The sequence below is a fragment of the Boleophthalmus pectinirostris genome, unplaced genomic scaffold (assembly GCF_026225935.1).
Source record: "Boleophthalmus pectinirostris isolate CB_2022bp ecotype Guang Dong unplaced genomic scaffold, ASM2622593v1 HiC_scaffold_20, whole genome shotgun sequence".
Classification (NCBI taxonomy): domain Eukaryota; kingdom Metazoa; phylum Chordata; class Actinopteri; order Gobiiformes; family Gobiidae; genus Boleophthalmus; species Boleophthalmus pectinirostris.
The window spans coordinates 25,312,176-25,333,063 of record NW_026571153.1 but is presented as its reverse complement, the minus strand read 5'-3'; the positions used below and the strand labels follow the sequence as shown (position 1 = coordinate 25,333,063).

At 37.0% G+C, this 20,888-nt stretch overlaps 2 protein-coding genes across 3 annotated transcripts in view; one reads left to right on the top strand and one right to left on the bottom strand.

Moving 5' to 3' along the window:
• zgc:92429 (uncharacterized protein LOC445063 homolog) overlaps window positions 1-7,215 on the top strand; it is a 12,058-nt gene extending 4,843 nt beyond the window's left edge. Inside the window, exons 5-12 of the mRNA XM_055156280.1 lie at window positions 86-189; window positions 1,002-1,054; window positions 1,675-1,745; window positions 2,214-2,316; window positions 2,720-2,839; window positions 3,535-3,597; window positions 4,159-4,369; window positions 5,815-7,215. Coding sequence (XP_055012255.1) covers window positions 86-189; window positions 1,002-1,054; window positions 1,675-1,745; window positions 2,214-2,316; window positions 2,720-2,839; window positions 3,535-3,597; window positions 4,159-4,369; window positions 5,815-6,047 — 958 coding nt within the window. The 3' untranslated portion in view covers window positions 6,048-7,215. The remainder of the gene's footprint in view (window positions 1-85; window positions 190-1,001; window positions 1,055-1,674; window positions 1,746-2,213; window positions 2,317-2,719; window positions 2,840-3,534; window positions 3,598-4,158; window positions 4,370-5,814) is intronic.
• Window positions 7,216-11,470: 4,255 nt separating this feature from the next.
• The window catches only part of si:dkey-172j4.3 (diacylglycerol kinase eta), a 103,227-nt gene continuing 93,809 nt past the window's right edge, over window positions 11,471-20,888 (bottom strand). For both annotated transcript variants that reach the window (XM_020917760.2, XM_055156272.1), the window contains 5 exons: window positions 19,530-19,635; window positions 18,069-18,158; window positions 17,514-17,627; window positions 17,126-17,237; window positions 11,471-16,959 (listed from right to left, as the gene is read on the bottom strand). In XM_020917760.2, coding sequence (XP_020773419.1) covers window positions 16,916-16,959; window positions 17,126-17,237; window positions 17,514-17,627; window positions 18,069-18,158; window positions 19,530-19,635 — 466 coding nt within the window. In that variant the 3' untranslated portion in view covers window positions 11,471-16,915. The remainder of the gene's footprint in view (window positions 16,960-17,125; window positions 17,238-17,513; window positions 17,628-18,068; window positions 18,159-19,529; window positions 19,636-20,888) is intronic.

The following is a 20,888-nucleotide window of genomic DNA, read 5'->3' as shown; positions in this document are numbered from 1 at the left end:
ACATCCAGGATCACAAAGTTAGAACGTGAATGTGTTTGTGTTGGTGTTTGTGGTGACCTCTGGTGGTGGTGTTGTGCTACTGCAGTTCAGATGAGCCCAGGGTGATTCTGCCTCATAAAACCACTGCGTCTCTGGAGCAAATCCTGCAGAAACTGGACCTGAGCAAGAAACAGGAGCAGGAGCAGAAAGGTACGAACACACAGAGAGTTTTAATTTCAAGTGTATTATGCAAAACCTCCTATTTATAATGCAGAGACCAGTGAGTTAGTTTGTCCATTTGTATATACAGGTTATGCCTTGTACATTACAGTTTTGACCCAGAGTAATATCTGGTTGCTAGGTAACAGTGATGTCAGAATGTCAAATAAGGAAATAATTTTCATTTTGAATTTAATTTAAAATAAAAAAATTGGAAAAAACAGGCTTTATTCACGCTTACATCACAAACCAGGAAGACATTTGGAAAGATGCGATTATAACTTCCAGTGTAGTTCCTGACACTGGGCTCGCCGACCGACTGTGATCAAATCCACTGAAATGAAGACTCTATACATGTGTGCTGTTTGGAATCATCTTGAATTTGGTGCCTCACATCTTCTAATCGCATGAACCCAGTGTGATTGGAGTTGTGTGTCAGTGAGGAAATGATGAAAACTGAGTTGTGGATGTAATCGTTGATTAGCTGGACATAACTGAACACTACAATGACATGTAGGTGTAGAAAACTAGGACATTTTTAAATTTTTCCTAGATTTTGTCAGACTTACTACAGTGAACAGAGCCCATCAGAAGCTGTCATTGCATGTTTCCAAACGTCTTTCTGGCTTGTGACTTAATCTTGAGTAGAGCCTACTGGGTAAAAAATTTTAACATTTGTAATGAAATCTTAAATATAATGATTTTTGTTCAGTGTTTTAGAAAATGAAAAATTCATAATTCAAAATCACATTATATCCTAGATAGATAGACAAGTTTAATAAGTGGATTTTTCTCTTGAACAGAAAGTCAAGGAGTGACTCCTGGAACTCGCTGCAAGAACGCCGGCTGTAAAACTGTGAGTATTTGATCATAATGTGTATTTCAATAAGACATACATTTAACCTATGTATTTACTGCTATTGGGATTTCTATACACAACTACTATAAACAAAGATTTTTTTTTTGGTAAATTTTTAATACTTTAGAAAATGAATGGATTTTATAGTAAATATGACAAATCTCGAAATCATGAAGTGATAAAAGTTCAAATTTTTAAATCCACATCAAATGGAGGAATGTTTTAATAATGTTTATCAATAGCACCATCTAGTGGAGCAACAGGTAACAACACTGTATTTTTTTCAGATTCAGATTGTTCAGATTGTACACTGTATTTTTGTGAACATGCCTTTGTTATTTTTTTTATTTTAAATTTTTACTAAAATATTGACTCTTAGTTGCAGTTCATTAGATATCATTGGTCAGTATAGTTACTTGAATATTTCAGCCTTTTGAAACAACAGTTCATGTATTTTAATTTTTGTTTGTTATTATTAGTTATTTCCTAGTTATTATTATTGTTAGGTTTTTTTTTTGTCCTCAGTTATTCGACTGCATCCTTGCAACAGTTCACTACATTAAAGATGCACTGTGTAACTTTTTATTTATTTATTTATTTATTTATTTTCATTGTAGGTCTACCAAAACACCGACACGGAAAAAGAGACGTGCACGTACCATCCGGGCGGCCCTGTTTTTCACGAAGGGTAAGAACCAATTAAACAAGTTCTGAATCAACTTTACACAAAAAAACATCAAAGTGCTGTAATTAGACTCATTTACATAAACCTTTAAAGTTCTAATTAAGAAGAACAAACAAAGCAGAAGTACAAACACAAGGTCTGGTCTAAAAACAAGGACAAAAGAAGAAATTATAAGATGATTAAAGATGATACGGCTGAGCTGCTCTCAAGTTAAAATATAAATAAAGTTTGTTTTTTCATATATTTATTTGCAGATTAGAAAGAAATCAAGGTTAAGTTAAGTAAGTAGTAGTGGTACTATAAGCAGTAGCTGCAATGATAGTAGTAGTAACAGTAGTAGTAGCAGTAGTAGTAGTGATAGGAGTAGTAGCTGCAAGAGTGGTAGTAGTTTGTGAGTGGATTGGGCTGCTAAGTATTTGTTTTATATTCATTATTTATTGTTTCTTATGAATGTTGTTGATGTTTTTGCAGGTACAAATACTGGAGCTGCTGCTGTATCAAAACTCTGGACTTTAACGCTTTTCTGGATCAAAAAGGATGCTCCACCGGGAAGCACTGCTGGGTCCGGAAACAGGTGAGAAAGTACACTGTTACACCAGGAGGGGGCGCTGTGCTGGAGCTGAATACATAGACTGCATATAAAATGGACAGAGCTAACCTTTTGCCAGTAGGAAGTGAGTATGGGTGCACTTCAGTCTCCATCGACTTGAGTTAACACCTACATTTGACCTTTAGTTCAGTAGAGATTGGCAATTCCAGGGCTGAAATCACAATGACATCACAAGGTGGAACAGTGTTTACAGTTTGAGAGAAGAACTCAGTCTAAATATGCAGGTTTGTGTGTTAAACATGTGTGAATGAAACAAAATACAAGTCCAGGTCTGTTTGTGATGAGGAAACAACATTATAACAGACAATAAATAATGCAATATGTGCCCTTTAATACATTTTCTGCCGGATCTTTTTTCTCTCTCCAGGATAAGAAGAAGGTGGCATGCCGACACGACTGGCACCAGACCGCAAACACTGTGGTGGTGACGATTTACGCCAAGAACGCCCACCCCAAGTTTAGCACCATAGAAGCCAACAGCACTGTGGTGAGTCAACCATGTTTGTACTGGACTTATATACTGATTATACAGGCCATATTTGTACTGGACTAATGCCATATTCTATTGAATGTGGGTAGTGGATAAATTCAAGTCAGTTTTCCCAACATCCGTTGTAATTGCGTTCCATTGCAACAGTCGTGGAAAATATGGATGCTTGAGAAAGTTTAATGTCCAGCCGACTCGGTCTGCACCAAACCGAGTTTATGTTTTGGAACCCAGATTTGACTGGCTGTTCCACTGCACTTTCTCGAGGTGGAAGTTGGTTTTCCCCAAGTACCGAGCACAATAGAATGTGGAGTAATGTTTGTACTGGACTCATGTATGTGACTATAGAAGCTAACAGCACTGTGGTGACTCGGCCATGTTTGTACTGGATTGATATACTGACTATAGAAGCCATGTTTGTACTTTATTTATTTATTTATTTGATTGGGACAGAGCATGTTACAAACATGACAACAACATGAATGTAAACACACCAGATTGTAGCCTAAGACTAATTTCCATCCGTTGTCCCAAGAGGCTGTCATTGCACAGTCCAAAATATTACACAGTCCAGTCATTGTGCAATTCCCATTATTTCTGGACTTAGGTACTCGACCATAGAGGACAACAGCACTTTAATCTTGTGATCTTGGGCAAATATGTTTTTAATTAGTTTCTTTCTCTTTGTTCTTTAGCTCTTCTGTCAAATCCAGTTTGAAAATGACAAGGTTTTCAAGCGAGAGTTTCACCTGTGGGGGGTAAGTACAGAAACGTGTGTGTGTGTGTGTGTGTGTAATGGAAAAACACATTCTTCATTAAACACATCAGATTCCATGCAGCTCTGTGCACTGTTATAACTGTCACTTTTAATGCACTTGTATCTGACCTTGGCATTTCTCTGTATAAAAGTCTAGATCAGAGCGCCCCCCTCTGGACATCACAGAAAGACTCTTGTTCCTTCTGTGTTGTTTCCTTTTGCAAAGCACTAAAATCCACCACAAAAACTGCTCTTTAACTCAGACCTTCATTTCATTTTCATTCAACAAATTACAAATGACCCTGCAACTTTCAGTGTCACATACAAGATCAGAAGTTAGTTTTGTATCAATTATAATTTGCATAATTTTAATTTGGATAAGAAATCCCCCAGTTATAAGGTGACAAGGTTTTCATCTGATGTTTTTAGGAACCCACAGCACAAATCACCAATCTAAACTGCCTAATCTTACCTGTCTAGATGACTAATAAACAGCACAAGATCAAATAAAGCAGTGAATGTGTTGCCTCTCATTGCCTTGTACTTCTTGTGCTGCCCTCAGGTGGTGGATGTGAAGCAGAGCGGCGTAAACTATGTCCCGTCCAAAGTGGAGATCGTGATGAGGAAATCCGACCCGGTGTCTTGGGGAAAACTGGAGGATCCAAACTACAAACCAGAACCAGAACCAGAAGAACTGGACCTGGAGCAGGAGCAGGATCAGCCCGACTGGGACATAGAAGATGACGACATCAGCGACTCAGACGAGGAGTGGGGTGAGTGCTCACAAACAAACAAACAAACAACAAACAAACAAACAAACAGTTACTCTTATATATAATATTCCTTATTATCCAAATGAATCAGACGATATTATGACAATGTACCAGAAATGTGCTTAAACTCTGACTGGAGAGATGGATGAAGGAAGAGACAGATGGATAGATAGATCAACAGATGGATGGATGGATAGATGGATGGATAAATAGATAAATAGACAGATAGATGGATAGATAGATGCAGGATAGATGGACAGATGGAATGGATGGATAGATAGATTGATTCATAGAAAAATAGATAGATGGATCGATGGATGGATGTTTGGATAGATGGATGGATAGATAGATAGACAGATCTATAGATTCGTAGATAGATAGACAGATAGAGGGATAGATGGATAGATGGATAGATGGGTGGATAGAAAAATAGATAGATGGACGGATGGATGATAAATAGATAAATAGACAGATAGATGCATAGATAGATGGATAGATGGATGGATAGATAGATAGATAGATCGATAGATTCATAGATAGATAGACAGATAGAGGGATAAGTGGATAGATGGACAGATAGACAGATAGATAGATAGATAGATAGATAGATAGATAGATAGATAGATAGATAGATAGATAGATAGACAGATAGATAGATAGATAGATAGATAGATAGGATAGGATAGGATAGATGGATAGATAGGATAGATGGATAGACAGACAGATGGATAGATAGATAGATGGATGGATGGACAGATAGATAGATTCATAGATAGATAGACAGATAGAGGGATAGATAGAGGGATAGATGGATGGATAGATGGACACATGGAATGGATGGATAGACAGATAGATTCATAGAAAAATAGATGGATAGATAGACAGATAGATGGACAGATGGATAGATGGATGGATGGATAGACAGATAGATTCATAGAAAAATAGATTGATAGACAGATAGATGGATAGATGGATGGATGGATGGATAGACAGATAGATAGATTCATAGAAAAATAGATGGATAGATAGACAGATAGATGGACAGATGGATAAATGGATAAATGGATGGATGGATGGACAGATATATAGATTCATAGAAAAATAGATGGATAGATAGACAGATAGATGGACAGATGGATAAATGGATAGTTGGACAGATGGGCAGATTTTTCATCATAAGAAACTAAGAGCACTGTGGTAAGTCGGCCATGTTTCTACTGTACTTATATATGAGACTTCTCTTTGTTTTTTAGCTCTTCTGTCAAATCCAGATTGAAAATGACCAAATTTTCCATATTCTCATTTTTATCTGTTTTTTCCATTTGTGTTTTGTCTGTTTGAACTGTGTGAAATGTCTTTGACTGTCAAGAAAAGCCCTGTACATGTGTTATGTATTATTAATATTATTTTAGTTCAATATTTTCCCATATTTTTCTCATCTCTAGGCAGCGACTCCAAAAAGGACGAGAACAAAGTCGAGGAGCCTCCTGTGAAGAAGAGCGAGGAGGAGGACCTGAGGGAGAAGCTGGAGGAGATGCAGAGGCTCCAGATGGCCCAGGTCCAGGCCGACATGAAGAAAGCGATGGAGAAGAGGAAGAGAGACGAAGAGGAGAGAGAGAAGCAGAGACAGATCGATGCGCAAGAGGGATACGATGACATGCCCGACCTGGAAGACTAGACCTGGTCATTTGTGTTCACGCGATTCAGCTTCAGCATTTGTGGATCATAAGTTTGGAGATTTCTTCCCCAAAACTGTGAATATCTGGTTTTAGATTCTTGAATGTGATGATGTTGTACAAGGGCAGAGACAGATTTCAAATGGTGGAAGTACAAAAGTAAAAGTACAATTCTTAAGTACAAATTTTAGATATCTCTACATTTCCAGTGGATACTTTTTACTTTTACTTCACTACATTTGAGAACATGTATCTGTACTTTCTACTCCTTTACATTTTAAATCTGGACTGAAAAGTAAAAAGTACTTTTCTTTACGGTGTGAGACCTGCTGAAATGGCTGAGACTTATTTTTAGCACATTTAATTTAAGTTAACGTTCCAATTTTGAAAAAAACAAATACACAGAAACATAAAAACAGCTAGAAATATTAAGAAATCACTCAAATCACTTAAAATCAGCCAAATTCTTCATCAAAATCACTTTAATTTTTCAACTTTCATCTTATTTATTTATCAAAAATATGCAAATACTTTTTCATTTTACTCTTAAATAACATTTTTAAACTGGTACTTTAATACTTTTAGTATATTTTCTCCTGTGATACTTTTACTTTTACTTGAGTAACTTTTTGCCTCTGTATCTGTACTTTTACTTAAGTAGCAAAATTGAGTACTTCATCCACCACTGCAGATTTCCTTATTCATTACACTAAATGTTCATAAGAAATATATATGTATTTTTAGCCTTGCATCTTGTTATAACATTGTCCCCTCATCTAAAACATGCCTGAAGAGGTTTTAGATGTCATCCATGCATTTTTGAGTAATTTAGTGATCTCTCCTATGCCCTATTCACATTCTCCCTATAGAGATTCTCTTGTACGACAATTCAAAATATACAAATATACATACACATGATACAAAACTGTACACAGCAACTTTACAAACCTGATGTGATGTGCCATAGTTTAATTTGTGAGATGCATGTGGAATGAAAGGGGAGTGACTTAGTGCAGGGAGCAAAAAAAAAGTTATGTGTTAGAAGTTAAAGGGCCCATCTCATGCAAAATCAACTGTTCAGAGTTTTCTACCTTCTAAGAGTGATGTGTGGGCCTTGTATATGTCGCCAAAGTGGTTTTTAGATTGATTCAGAGTTTGTTTTTGGTTTTTTTTAACAAATTGCAGCTATTTCTGTAGTATTTCTGGCACCCTCCCATGTGACAATGAACTAAAGCCTGCTACAACAATGACATGGCCAGCTACACCTATGACGCATCTGACGTAGCAGAAAGCGCTTCGCACCCTAAACAAAAGTGACAGCATAAGCTCATTGTTCTACACTGCAGTGTACACGATATAATAAGTTAATCTTCTAGTGGTTATTAATACTTTACCAATCAGTAATGTTCAGCTGATGTCAACGCGGTGCTTGAGCTTCGTGCACCTCAAAGTCCTCGTCTGATTCATGTGGCTGAACGAGCTGTATCGCCATGATGAATAAAAGTTTATTCCTACCACTATCAGGGCACACATCTGTCTCCCCCTCCCTCCCTGAGATGGGCGGAGGAAGGGCGGCTCACTCAGAGACTACGTCATGTTTGGAGGGCAGAGCCTGTGTTTTCTCAGGACGGGCGGGGGGATGAGCAATAGTCGGACTTTGATAGTTCCTGGTCTGTGATGCCTCCAAGAAATCAGTAAGATTTCATAACTATTGTGTAATGGATGTTCCAAAACCCAAATTGTGCTTGTTTATGTGCAGAAGATACAATGTGAAAAGAGTTATTTTGCATGAGATGGGCCCTTTAAAGCTGCACTGCATAACTTTTCAGGTTGGAAGTCGGCTACCATGGAGATACTATGGTTTTGCCTGTAATGTCCCACAATATGGTATTAAACTTATATAAGATACATTTGTTAAATTATTGGGTGTTTTTATAGCTCAAAAGTACCTAAAAACATGTATTCTGACTGTGACGGTCACCTCTCCACAGATCTCACTTGTAAAATGGTCTGGTGAAGTCTCCAGCTTGATTCTATGGAGACGTCAAAGATGCCATACTATTTTGCCAAGTTGCCATACCCTGGAAAGCAGCAACATCTCCATGGAGACAAGTAACTAGCCATCCCTCCACCAGAAAAGTTGTGCAATGCACCTTTAAGAACCCAGAGAAGTGAAACACTCCCTCTTTAAAGGATAATTCACAAATGTTGAACCTGATCATTTCTATTAGTGATTAGACCCAAGACCTCACTGTACTACAACAAAAATCTGCATTTGAGCAATATTTATTTTAGCTGTTCCCATCTGTATTAAATATGACCTATGTTCTGTTGGCCCTCCATCCATCTTTAAATTCTACATTTGAACAGTTTGTGGTTTACAAGACAAAGGCAAGAATACCTCAGTGTATAGTTACAATGAGTTAAATGAACTTGAATGCTAAATATGAATGTTGTTTGGGTAGCCTTTTTGTTTCTTCTAATTGTAAAAGTGTACTGCTTGTTTCCATCGATGCGTTATTTGTCCGGGATGTTCCATAGTACGGCATCGGCATTGTACACAGATCTGAATTGTAATCTTTCTACTGACTTAAATTTTCAAAATTAAGTTATTTTATTTGTTTTATGAATTTTCAAACATAGAAATTTGAAGTAAAATAAGTAAGTGTTCATTTGGGATGAAGTTACAAGTGTGTGTACATGTGTGTATTAGAAAGACAGACACATAGATGGATGATAGTTTGTGTTCATTTAGGATGAGGATATAAGTGTGTGTTGTGTTTGTAAAAGTTTGTTTTGTAAAGAATGAATTTTGTAAAAATTTATTAAAAATTAATAAAACATTTTGAGACTGTCTTTGATCATTGTTATAATTGTACACAAGGATGGATAGAGATAGATAGATAGATAGATAGATAGATAGATAAATATGGATAAATAATATTGTGTAAGTGTGTAATAATCATTGCCAAGCGGCAATGATTATTTTGAACGCAACCGGTTGCGCAACAACAAGACACTGAATTGATCATGAATCCTATTGATATTGATATTGATTTATTTGTTAAAGGTGCATCATATTTTTGTAGTATTATTTTAGTTTATTAGTATTATGGATTATTAGTCAAATGATAGCCAGATGTTTATTTTTGTGTGTATTGAATTTATGTGTGATTGAATTTTCATTTCCTTTAGTAATGGTTTATTACTCCAGCTAAGGCTAATTTAAGTTAATTTATTTCATTGCTAATTTTTGTTTTACTGACCCTGTTCCAGGTCAGGTTTTTCCCCCCACACTGGATCATTCTCTTGCACATCAACAACACTACACTGGATGGCGAGCTACAGAACGCTGCATGAAATCGCGGTAGGATAAAAACACCCCTTTCATAACAACGGAACCCTATTCTCTTTTGGATTACAATAACTTTAATGGACTATATCACCCTCTACCCCTGCCTAGTAACTGAACTCTTGACTTTGAAAAGACATTTACTGGTTTTGTCATTTTTTTGTGTGTGTGCTATTTTGTTTCTGTTAAATCATACCTATATATATATATATATACATATCAGTAATAATAATAATATAATATAAATACGTTTCTATTATTCATACCCCTTATATATTTATACTCTGAATTTATATCATTAATATATATCTTTGAACTGATTTTGTGTTCTTTGTTTTATTCACACACCTTCACTCCTGCGGGACCTTCTTCTGATTGCACAGATCGCTGCCATATCCTAGCCCTAGTCCGTTACAATGTACATGTGATAGATAGATAAATGTACAAGTGATAGATAGATAAACAGATAAATTGAAGTTATTATATTTGTCTTATGAATTTTCCGGAGCAAAAGCGTACAGCATCGTGATTTTAATAAAGATTTGTGGTGAATTTTGTTCAACAGCAACAATTCAATGTGTTTTTATTTGTATGTTTGTGTTTCCTCAGACTATAAACACTGTCTGGAGATTGATTCGGCCCTAACATTTACTGTTTTCTAAGTCAAATAAACAATAAAAGGTCAGACACAGGTTTAGTTTCACACTTGAATAAATCGTTTATTCTCCAAAGAGTCCAACTCTGTCACGAATGCACAAGAAATACGACAGTTCAGCATCTCCATGACAACCGTGCAACAGGAGCCCAGCACTGTAAAACTATACCCCAGTGTTTAACATGGGACAGCACTGTAAAACTATACCCCAGTAATTAAAATGGGAATACACAATAAAACTATACCCCAGTGTTTAAAATGGGAATACACTGCAAAACTATAGCCCCAGTGTTTAAAATGGGAACACACTGCAAAACTATAGCCCCAGTGTTTAAAATGGGAACACACTGTAAAACTATACCCCAGTGTTTAAAATGGGAATGCACTGCAAAACTATAGCCCCAGTGTTTAAAATGGGAACACACTGTAAAGCTATAGCCCCATTGTTTAAAGTGCATATGACGGGTTTTCATGTTTTCCTAAATTATGACTTGGTTTTGTGGGGTAGTACCTGTGGTCAATATTTATCCTAGTTTTATATCAGTTAATTGAAAAGTTTGGACAAAAAGTACAAAAATTTAGGAAGTAGCGCTAAGTTCTAAATCAGAATCACTCTATCTTTGTCATCAACACGGAAAACTCAATTTATGCACAAAGAAGGCTTTTTTCTGACAGTTTGAACCTTCATTTAACAAAATAAAGGTGTTGTAATTAATTTTTGTTAATCTAACCATACCTATTGTGTAAATTAGACAAGTTTAGGCATTATGGTTGTTAGGTAACATTTCTGAAATTATCTCTATGTATGTCACATCTGCTGCCTGTGTCCAACCAGGAAGTAAAATTACATAGATTGTAGATTGATGTTTGTACTTTTCCACTAAACTTAATAAGTAAAGATGCACTATGGAACTTTCCTATTGCTTGTCTTCATGGAGATTACAGTCTTTGCTTGGCCTGGAAAGTTCTGCAGAATTTTTGAGTGATAAAAACACCCGTAACTGACTATTTAGATATGTTTAATGACGTACTGTGGAACATTCCAGGCAAAGCAATAATATTGTCACAAAGACAATATGAAAATCTATAATAAATATTGACCACAGGTTCTATCCCAGCAAAACAAGTCATAATTAAAAAACATGTCATATATTATTTAAAGGTGCATTGCGTAACATTTTTGGTAGAGGGTCCACCACCTGTTTTACTGTATGTAGATGTTGTTGTTTTTACATGGAATGTTCTAAAGTATGGCATTTAATTTAAATATCTCCATGGAGACAAGGAGGCCAAGTCACCAGGCCAAGTCACCAGGCCAAGTTACAGGTCAGATCTGTGGAGAAGTGGATCCGCTCATGGTAATAATGTAATCTAATGTCTTTGTGCTAGTCTTGAGAAAAAAACAAACAAAAAAACAAAACCAAACAAAAAAACAAAACTGTAATTACATAAATGTCATGCCATTTAATGCCATACTGTGGAATGTACCAGGCAAAGCAATAACAACACCATGGAGACAAGCAAGCCACATTACAGGTCAGATCTGTGGAGAACTGGGTAATAACAAGCTTTTGTAATAGTTTTGAGAAAGAAAACAAAACACAGCTGAATAAATACAAGATATAGATTGTTTAATGCCTTACTGTGGAACATCCCAGGCAAAGCAATAACATGACCATAGAGACAAGCAGACCAGAAAAGTTACACAGTGCACCTTTAACATGGGACAGCACTGTAAAACTAAACCTGCTTTTGTCACACTTTACTTTGTTGCACTGATGGAGTCTTTAAAGCACTTCATATAAATATACCAAACAAAATCAAAACAACAACAATAAACAACTCATAAAAACAAAATATTCCAATGCTCCCTACAGAGTTTTTAGGCAACAACTTTTTTTTTTGTTTTTCCAACTTAAAATGTACAAGTAAGAGCACTCAAGATCAAATGAATAAGTTAACATTGGTTCAAATAAAGAAGAAGAAGAATATATATATATATATAAAAACACACACAGTTCAGCATTTGTTTTAAAATGTAATCTATGAGACATTTGGGAAAGGGACCGTCTTTTTGGCAAAGATTTGAACTTTGGAGTAGTGGGAGGAGACATGTAAACACTGGGTTTAGTCTTAAGTCTATTAAAGGAACTGTACGCATCTTGTTTCTTACAGTTAAGTAAAGTTACTACAATCACAACTGAACTTGGGTAAAAGGTGCATTGTGTAACTTTTCCGGTGGAGGGCCTGTGAAATGCTTTTCTCCATGGAGATGTTATTACTTTGTCTGGAATATTTCACAGTATGGTGTTAATACTGGTAGATAGAGACGTGCACATTCAATAAAAATGCGACTGCGTGCTGGGTCCAAAAACAAAAATTGTACAAAAGAGGAAGAAAGCGATCCGCATTTGCAGTTATTTGAAGCTCCCAAATTTTTATTTCAGTGACACCACAATGTGACATTTCAGGTCAAGTCCTTCTTCAGACAGACTTGAAACATCGCATTGTGGTGTAATTGAAATAAAAATTTGGGCGCTTCAAAGAACTGCAGTGCGGATCTCGTTCTTCTTATTCTTTTGCAAAATATGCTGTTAAACCTTGCTATTTTCATGGAGACCAAACCAGACCAGAAGTTACAGATCAGATCTGTGGAGAGGCAACCCGCTCACAGTCAAAGTTTGTGTTTTATCTAGGTACTTTTGAGCTATAAAACCACCTGTAATTGAATAAATGTGAAGTAGAGCAGAGGCATGACATTTCCATAGAAACAAGCAGGTGACGGACCCCCAACCAAAAAGTTACAAACAGCAGTGCACATTCAACCTAGAGGATACACGCATCAAATTATAAGTCCAATGTTTTGTATTTAAGAGTAAATCCACATTAGAACATGTTTACATGTATCTGGGAACACAGTTTATGAAATTTAAAATCAAACTCTTACATATATTTCCTTTACACTGCTCCTGTCTGTTCTTTCTAGCCCCGTCTCTCATAGAACAACATTTTAAATACTCTTAAGTGTGTTTTAAAGCTGCACTACGGAACTTTTCTGGTGAAGGATCGCTCCTAAGTGGCACCATGGAGATACTGCTTTGTCAGGAACATTCCAAAACAAGGCATTAAACCCGTCTGTCTCTGTGGAGTCAGACGAAGTGTGGCAAGTGGTAAGTGTTTACATGTAAGATCTGTGGAGAGGCGAGTGCAGTGATGGCAAGAATGCATGTTTTTCAATGCATTGGTTTGGCAATAAGAACACGTAAGATATAGTTAGCGTTAATGCCAGACTGTGGGACATTTTAGTAAACGTGAAAACACCTCCATGGAATCAAGCACGCATAGAAAAGTTACGTCGTGCAGCTTTAAATCAGCCGTACAGTTTCAACGCCTTAAACTTCAGGACATCTCAATGACATTTTGTACAATTTTACTATGTTACATTTCACACCCACACTTTAGTTTGTTAACATATAAATATATCTTTTTCTCAATAAAAGGAAAATAAAAGGATCTTTGACACAGTATGGTTTTTCCCATTGAGTTTGCGTAGTTGTAAAGTGCAAGGCGTGACGTAAACGCTTGAAATGGTCAGCAGGGGGCACACGCGCTCAGAGAAGAAGTCACCACAAACTCAAAACGTTTCATATCAGTGAGCGGAAGTGAAACTGGACACTTAAAGGCGCGCTACGGAACTTTCCCAGTGTTTGTCGCCATGGAGATTATAGTTACTGCTTGGCCTGGAATGTTCCGCAGGATTTTTGAGTGATAAAAACACCCGTAACTGAATAAATAAGATACGTTTAATGCCGTGCTGTGGGACATTCCAGGCAAAGTATTAACATCTCCATGGACCTTCCATAGCATCAAACTTTCTTGATCTCCACGGAGACAATTAAATGACATCACAATGAGGCCCAGTTACAGGTCAGATCTGTGGAGAGGCGAGCCCACTCACAGTAACAGCAATGAGTTTTTCAGTGTTTTTTAATGCAATAAAAACACCATAGATTGAATAAATACTGTACCATGGAACATTACAGGCAAAACAATCTCCATGGAGACAGAAAGGTAGTTGACCCCCCCTACAGGAAAGTTTCATAGTGCACCTTTAAATAAATACAGAATACTTTAATCAAATTTGAAAATGTATATTATCTTATTTTGGAAGATTTGCAAATGATATTCAAGCCTTTCATTACAAACAATGCAGCTAAAACTAAAATTGTAATAATTGCATATATTTATATAGACTTTTAAAGGTCCTATATTACACAAAATTGACTTTTGTGAGCTTTAAGCCATGTTATAATGTTGTTACATCATTAAAAACATATCTGGAGTTGTTCGTTCCACCTTCTGATGTCATGAAGAGGGAGTTTTCAAGTTAACATCTCCTTTAACCTTTAGTTCAGTAGAGATTGAAAACTGAAATTACCCAAACGATTCTAGTGAAGGTGTATGTGATTTAAAAACACAGTGGAGCACTTCCTGTATCGCCACATGACATCACAAGGTGAAACAGAGTGTTTTCTGTTTGAGAGAAGAATTCAGGAACACCTGTGAATGAAACAAAACACAACTCCAGGTCTGTTTGTGATGAGGAAACATTAGAACATACTAGATCAGAAAATAGCATAATATGGGCCCTTTAACGCTGATAAAATGTATTCACTTTAGTTTATTTCCCTTTTTTGCCAACTTTGTACCTGGGTTAAGTCCTGCACTATTTATAATTAGACGTACATACTAACAAATAGAATTCAATACTCTGCAAAGTGGTTAGAAGACTATTGAGGCTTCGTAATAGTAAAGACGCTAGGCTAGGCTAGGCTAGGTTAGCTAGGTTAGCATGCGGGGACACAGGTTTTACATTACAAACATGTCCATATGTTTACGCACAGTGTCTGACGGGAAGCAGCAAAATCAGCTCCATGAAGTACCATTGGGAAATACAAAAAATATAGATCTTTAGTAATAATAATAGCTTTAAACCACAGACAAGGCAAAAAACTCAAATATATTCGAATTACAATCATTGCAAAGACTGAGAAATCCTCCATAAGAGATACAGTATTTTTACTAATATGTTAAAGGCGCTGTACCTGATTTTTTACCGTCTTAAAAAACATGAAAAAAAAAATTGGTTCATTTGCAGTGGTCCAAAGTTATTCCTCGCAGACCTTATGCATTTAAAGTATCATAATTATTCACCACGATGTGTTTGAAAGTTGTGAAAAGCTCTTATAGAGACCGGAGTGGAGTTTTGCAGTGAAGCTAAACATAATTAGCATGCTAACACACACTTCTTGATTATCAGACAAATGCTTTAGATGCAGACAGTAAACAGCTGGCTTATTTTGAAACTAAGAGCTAAGGATGAGTGATATATCGATTCAGGTTTCGGCCAAATTCAAATCAAATCAATACCGATATTTTGTGTGTCCTTTGTGAACAGGCTAATGAGTAAAATGGAAAAAGAAGAGTGATATATAGGTTCATTATTTAAAATTTCAGATACATACATTTGTTTTTGTTTTTACAAGAGTGAAATGTTAATTTGTGAGCTTTACTACAAGTTAAGATACATTTCTGGACGTTACTGTGGATTTTAACAGACAAATATTGTATCGGTCACAGCAGCAGGACAAATATCGGCTCAGAAAAAAAAAAAGAATGAATTTAAGTTATGGACAAAATGTCAAAATAAAAACACCAGGATCATGTAAACTTGATTGACAAACATTTTAAAATCAAAATGAGGAGTTTGACAATCGCAGTTACAAAGACAAAGGCGATGGTTCTTCAATGCAAAGTGAATTGAAGCCAGAGTCGATGGAGCCAGAAGCGCGCCCATGCTCAGTTCCTCTTTGGAACGTGGCGGCTAATGAGTTAGCTATGTCCATTTCTGTATTCAGTCTATGGGAAGTATGTTTACATATTTTAAATCCCACTAAATATGTTTTATTATTTTTGTGAAAATTTAAATTAAGATACATTTGTGGGCCTTACTGTGGATTTTAAAAGCTAAATATCAGTATCAGCAAATATCGATTATCAGCCACGGCAGCAGGCCAAATATCAGATATCGTATCGGCTTAATAAAAATCAATCAGCACATCCCAACTAAAAGCTGCTTATACAAAATGTCTGTATTGGGGCAACACACATTTTGCTCAAATAAACAAGGAAAAAACTCAGGTACAGGGCCTTTAAATCCGCCAATGTTTTCAAGTATAATCCGTTTACTAATATGACAATAATGAATCACTTTTGTTTTCACGTCAACATGAAATTACAGATTTTCGCAGCGTACATTTCACACCACAGTCTATTAAGAACCACTTTTAGTTTAGCACAACGTTACGATCTTTTTAAAATCACAATATTATGACTATTCACATAAATTACAAGTTACATTCGTTGGTTGTTTATATTTTTTGCAACACTTAGGTCAAAGTTCGTGAGATGTATTTGTTCGTATACCGCTGTTGTTAGGTAAAAGTTCTCATGGCAGTAGCAACAGCAAAATAAATAAGGCTAAAACTGAGAAATTAAAAGACTAAAACCACTTTAAATGTCTAAACAAAATGGCGGATTCCACATGCAAAGGTAAACTTGCGTCTTCTTGTTCGTCGATTTGAAGATTTGCTCTCTCAAATCCTGTTGAGTTACAGCAACGGAAAGCACTTTTAAAATGTGAGATTTGAACGCCGCGGACTGAAAGAAGTGGAAGTGGTTGAACTTCCAGTGTCTTGCTCAAAGGTCCGATGGCATTGTGAGCAGTGACAGCAGGAGGACAGCAGGGGGCGCTCCACAAAGCCACTGGTTCTGGTTTAAAAGCAGCTCGGAGTGGAGCCTCTTCAGTTGCCTGAGAAATCCTCGCCAGATTTGACCTCCAAAGTTCCTACGAAGACAAAAAATTAATTACAAAAAATATATAAATGATCACCACTAGGGGGTGCAAGATTACTTAGCTACACAGGGATAAGACCCCACACAGACACAGGGAGGGCCTCTGACACACACACACTGGGAGGGCATCTGACACACTGGGAGGGCATCCATGTTACCTGACAGGGAGCTGTTGGACTTTTGCTTGTGCAGTTTCTCTCTCTCCTTCTTCACTTTGGGGATCATCTTTAGCTTCATGCTGCTGCTGCTCTTACTGCTGCGCACAGAGTCCTGAACACAGGGTCACAGGTTATTGGGATGGAATAGTTTGAACATTTTTTTTTTTTTTTAACAGCGTTTCAGACAACAGAACGTTTAAATAACATGTGATTGTATGTGTGAGAGACTTGTTTAACAACACAAATAATCTCCCTGTTGTCATTCCAGCTAAATGAGTTCTTTCTGGTCAGATTGTGTTTCCATAAAGCTCAGATTATTAAAGTGTAACTTGAGCAGCAGAGCATCAGACAGACCAGTGCCTCCAGTTAGCTTATTGTGTGCTGGTACCTCTTCGTTGCACTGCATGAGGGGGCAGATCCAGTGGATGTCATCCAGTTTGTGGAGTTCTGCACTGAGAGAGTTCAGAGTGGTCCTGAGTTCCTCCTCCTCTGCACACTTAGACTGAAGAGACATCAGACACACGTCAGTTTAGCTCCTCAATAACAACAAACAGCAACTTTAAAGCAAATATAGTGTTAAAGCTGCACTGTGTAACTTTTCTGGTGCAGGGTCTGACCCCAACTTGTTAACCTTGCAGTAAATTGAGAGACTCGTGAGGCTCATTCTGCTTTCTTATTGGATAATTGCCTTGAACCAAAACACTAAATTATAACATAAACAAATGGGACATCAGATCCAGTAGTTTCGTAATTAAGACTGAATAAGCACTAAAATTGCTATCAGTAAAAGTTTATTTTTTTAACCTCATATCTGAGGACACACATTGGTCAAGTTTATGATATTTAAAATCTAAATTGTACATATGCTTCCTTGAATCTGGGAAATAAAGACCATAGTACCAGTATTTTTTTTATATTAAACATAAAGCAGATCTTTTTGTACCAGTATTTTTCCCTCCAGGAGCATCTTGGTCTCAGCCTGAAGAACTTTGCTGCTGTTGACAATTTCCACAGCTGTGCTCCGGCTCAGACACTGCAAAAACACAGAGCAAAATGAACTGATTTAAATGAGAATCATAAAAACCTCATAACCTATAAAAATAGATCACAAAATTCATATTACACCCTCCATGAAGCAGGCCCTCACCCATCTCTTCCTCTTTGTTCTCTCTCTCCTCCTTTTCCTTACAACCATTAGCTTATTACTGTACGTTTTTATTTTATCCTTGGTGTAATAAATGTAACTCATTTCTATTGTCCAATTATTACCTGGTCCCCGAAGGGTTGAAAAGTTTTTGTATTCACCCTGTGTGTCCCCGTACCCGATGCCGCAAAAAAAAAAAAAAGTTTGGTGACGATCTGAGGTCATTTGAGGTCACACGGGTCAATTGAAAGGTCATGCCATTATAAACGAGAGGCAATTTCGGCAATTTGCGGGTTAAAATATTCACCCAATCATCACACAAGTTGACACACACATAACCGGAGTACACTGGATGTTACAGGTTGAAACCGGTCAAGGTAACCAAGGTCAAATATCCGTTTTTGGTCATAACTCCGTGAAGGATCGAGCTAGAGCAACGGGAGCGGTCTCAGAAAAATTATTATTTATAATTCTATGCATTTGTATAGTAAAATATTAATAGTTTTTGAGATAATCACTAATTATAACAGTTCCTTTCTCTTTCAGTGTAGCTGTTAAAATTCTAATTGGAATGAAAATAGTTCCCATTTCTTCTTTTTCTGGTGATACACAACACACTGATCTACAGTCACACAACTAACATATACGGAACTCACGAACAATTACATTTTCGTTAGTTTCATTCGTCTAGTAAACACAGACATTCTCATGTGTGACCAATATCACACAAATGTTCATGGGCCTGTACAGCTACACACACTGCACTGTGGATATAACGATCATGTCATATGGACTGGGCTCCTCAAAAGCTGCTTCTGTGGTGATGAACTGACCCCACTGATGCCTCATGGGGACCAGGTTGATATCTCTGATTGCACTTGTTATATTTAAGAGGAACCAAGAAAACTAGTGACAGATGGGGATAATGGGGATCCTCACAAAATAATAAATCAATGATGTCAATAGTGAAACCTCCCTCTCTGCCTTTCCTCTCCGTCTCTGGCTCTCTCTCCATTTCCCCCTTTTCTCTTCCTTTTCTCCTCCTCTCCGTCCTCTCCCCGCCTCTTCCTCCTCTCTCCTTTCCTCTCTCATCTCCTCCTTTCCTCCTTCTCTCCGCCCTCCCTCCGTATGTCTGCCCCCTCTTCTCTCACCCCTGGACCAGATTACTCTCCACCTATCTCTCCCTCTCCACCTCTCTCTTGTTCTTGTTTTCTCTCTCCCTCCCTCTCTTCCTCCCCTCCTCCTCCCTCTCTCTCTCACCTCAGGACTGGACAGTTTGGCTTCAGTTAGCACCAGAGCAGTAGCGTTGACGGCGTGGGCCAGCTCCTGTTCCACCAGTTTGTGACTCTTCGCAGTTTCCCGGATCCTGTAACGAGGGAGGAGATAATTACAGACCCGGAACATGTCTAATTATGCTTCTGCATCGTCAGTAATGGCTTAATTACAATGATTAGATGAACAAATTTACACCGAGGAAAATCTCTATTGTCGACGCCATCTCAAATGTCCCATATCCAATCTTTATGGTAATATCTTTTGGTTTATTCAGATATGTGTTGTTATTTTGAGATAATTAGAAATACTACAACTACTACAACTACTACAACTACTACAACTACTACCACTACTACAACAACAACTACTACTGCACTGCTGCTGCTGCTACTGCTAAAACTGTAAGATAATCTCTATTTTCAGTGTAATCTCAAATGTACCATATCCACTCTCTGTTAATTATCTTTTAGAAATGATACTACTTCTGCTACTACTGCTACTACTGCTACTACTGCTACTACTGACACTATGTCACTGACTGCAAAGACTAAGAAAATCTTTATTACCAATGCTAAGTCCAATCTTTGTGTTAATTATCTTTTAGAAATGCTACTACTACTACTCCTACTATTACTCCTGCTACTACTACAAATGCTACAACAACAACTGCTACTACAACAACAATAATTACTACAGCTACTACTGCTACTACTACAGCTACTACTGCTACTACTAGTAGTACTACAACTACAACAACTGCTACTACAAGAACAACTGCTACTACAGCAACAACAACAGCTACTGCTACAACAACTACTACTACAAGTACAACAATTACTACTACTACTACTGCTACTACTACTACTACCACTACTACCACTACTACCACTACTTACTACTACTACTGCCACTACTACTACTACTACTACTGCCACTACTACTACCACTACTACCACTACTACTACTACTACTACTACTACTACAGTAAGAAAACTTCTGTTGTCAACACGATCTCAAATGTTCCATATCCACTCTTTACGGCAAGAGTGGATATTTTCACATTGGTTTATTCAGGCGTGTGGTTCTGTTGGAGATAATTAGTTGCACTGAGATAATTGAAAAATAGGAGTGGTAAAGTAAAAGTCATTAAAGCTGCTGAGAAACAAAGAGATTACAGACGAAGTCGTAATGATGATAATGGCTTCAAGATTCTCAAAGGCTTCATATTATATTGGCTATTATAGTTTAAAGAGGATGCATTTTACTGTTGTATTAACTGTTAACACATAACATATTTAGATCCCACTAATGAAACTACTGCACATCACATCAGATTTGTGAAGT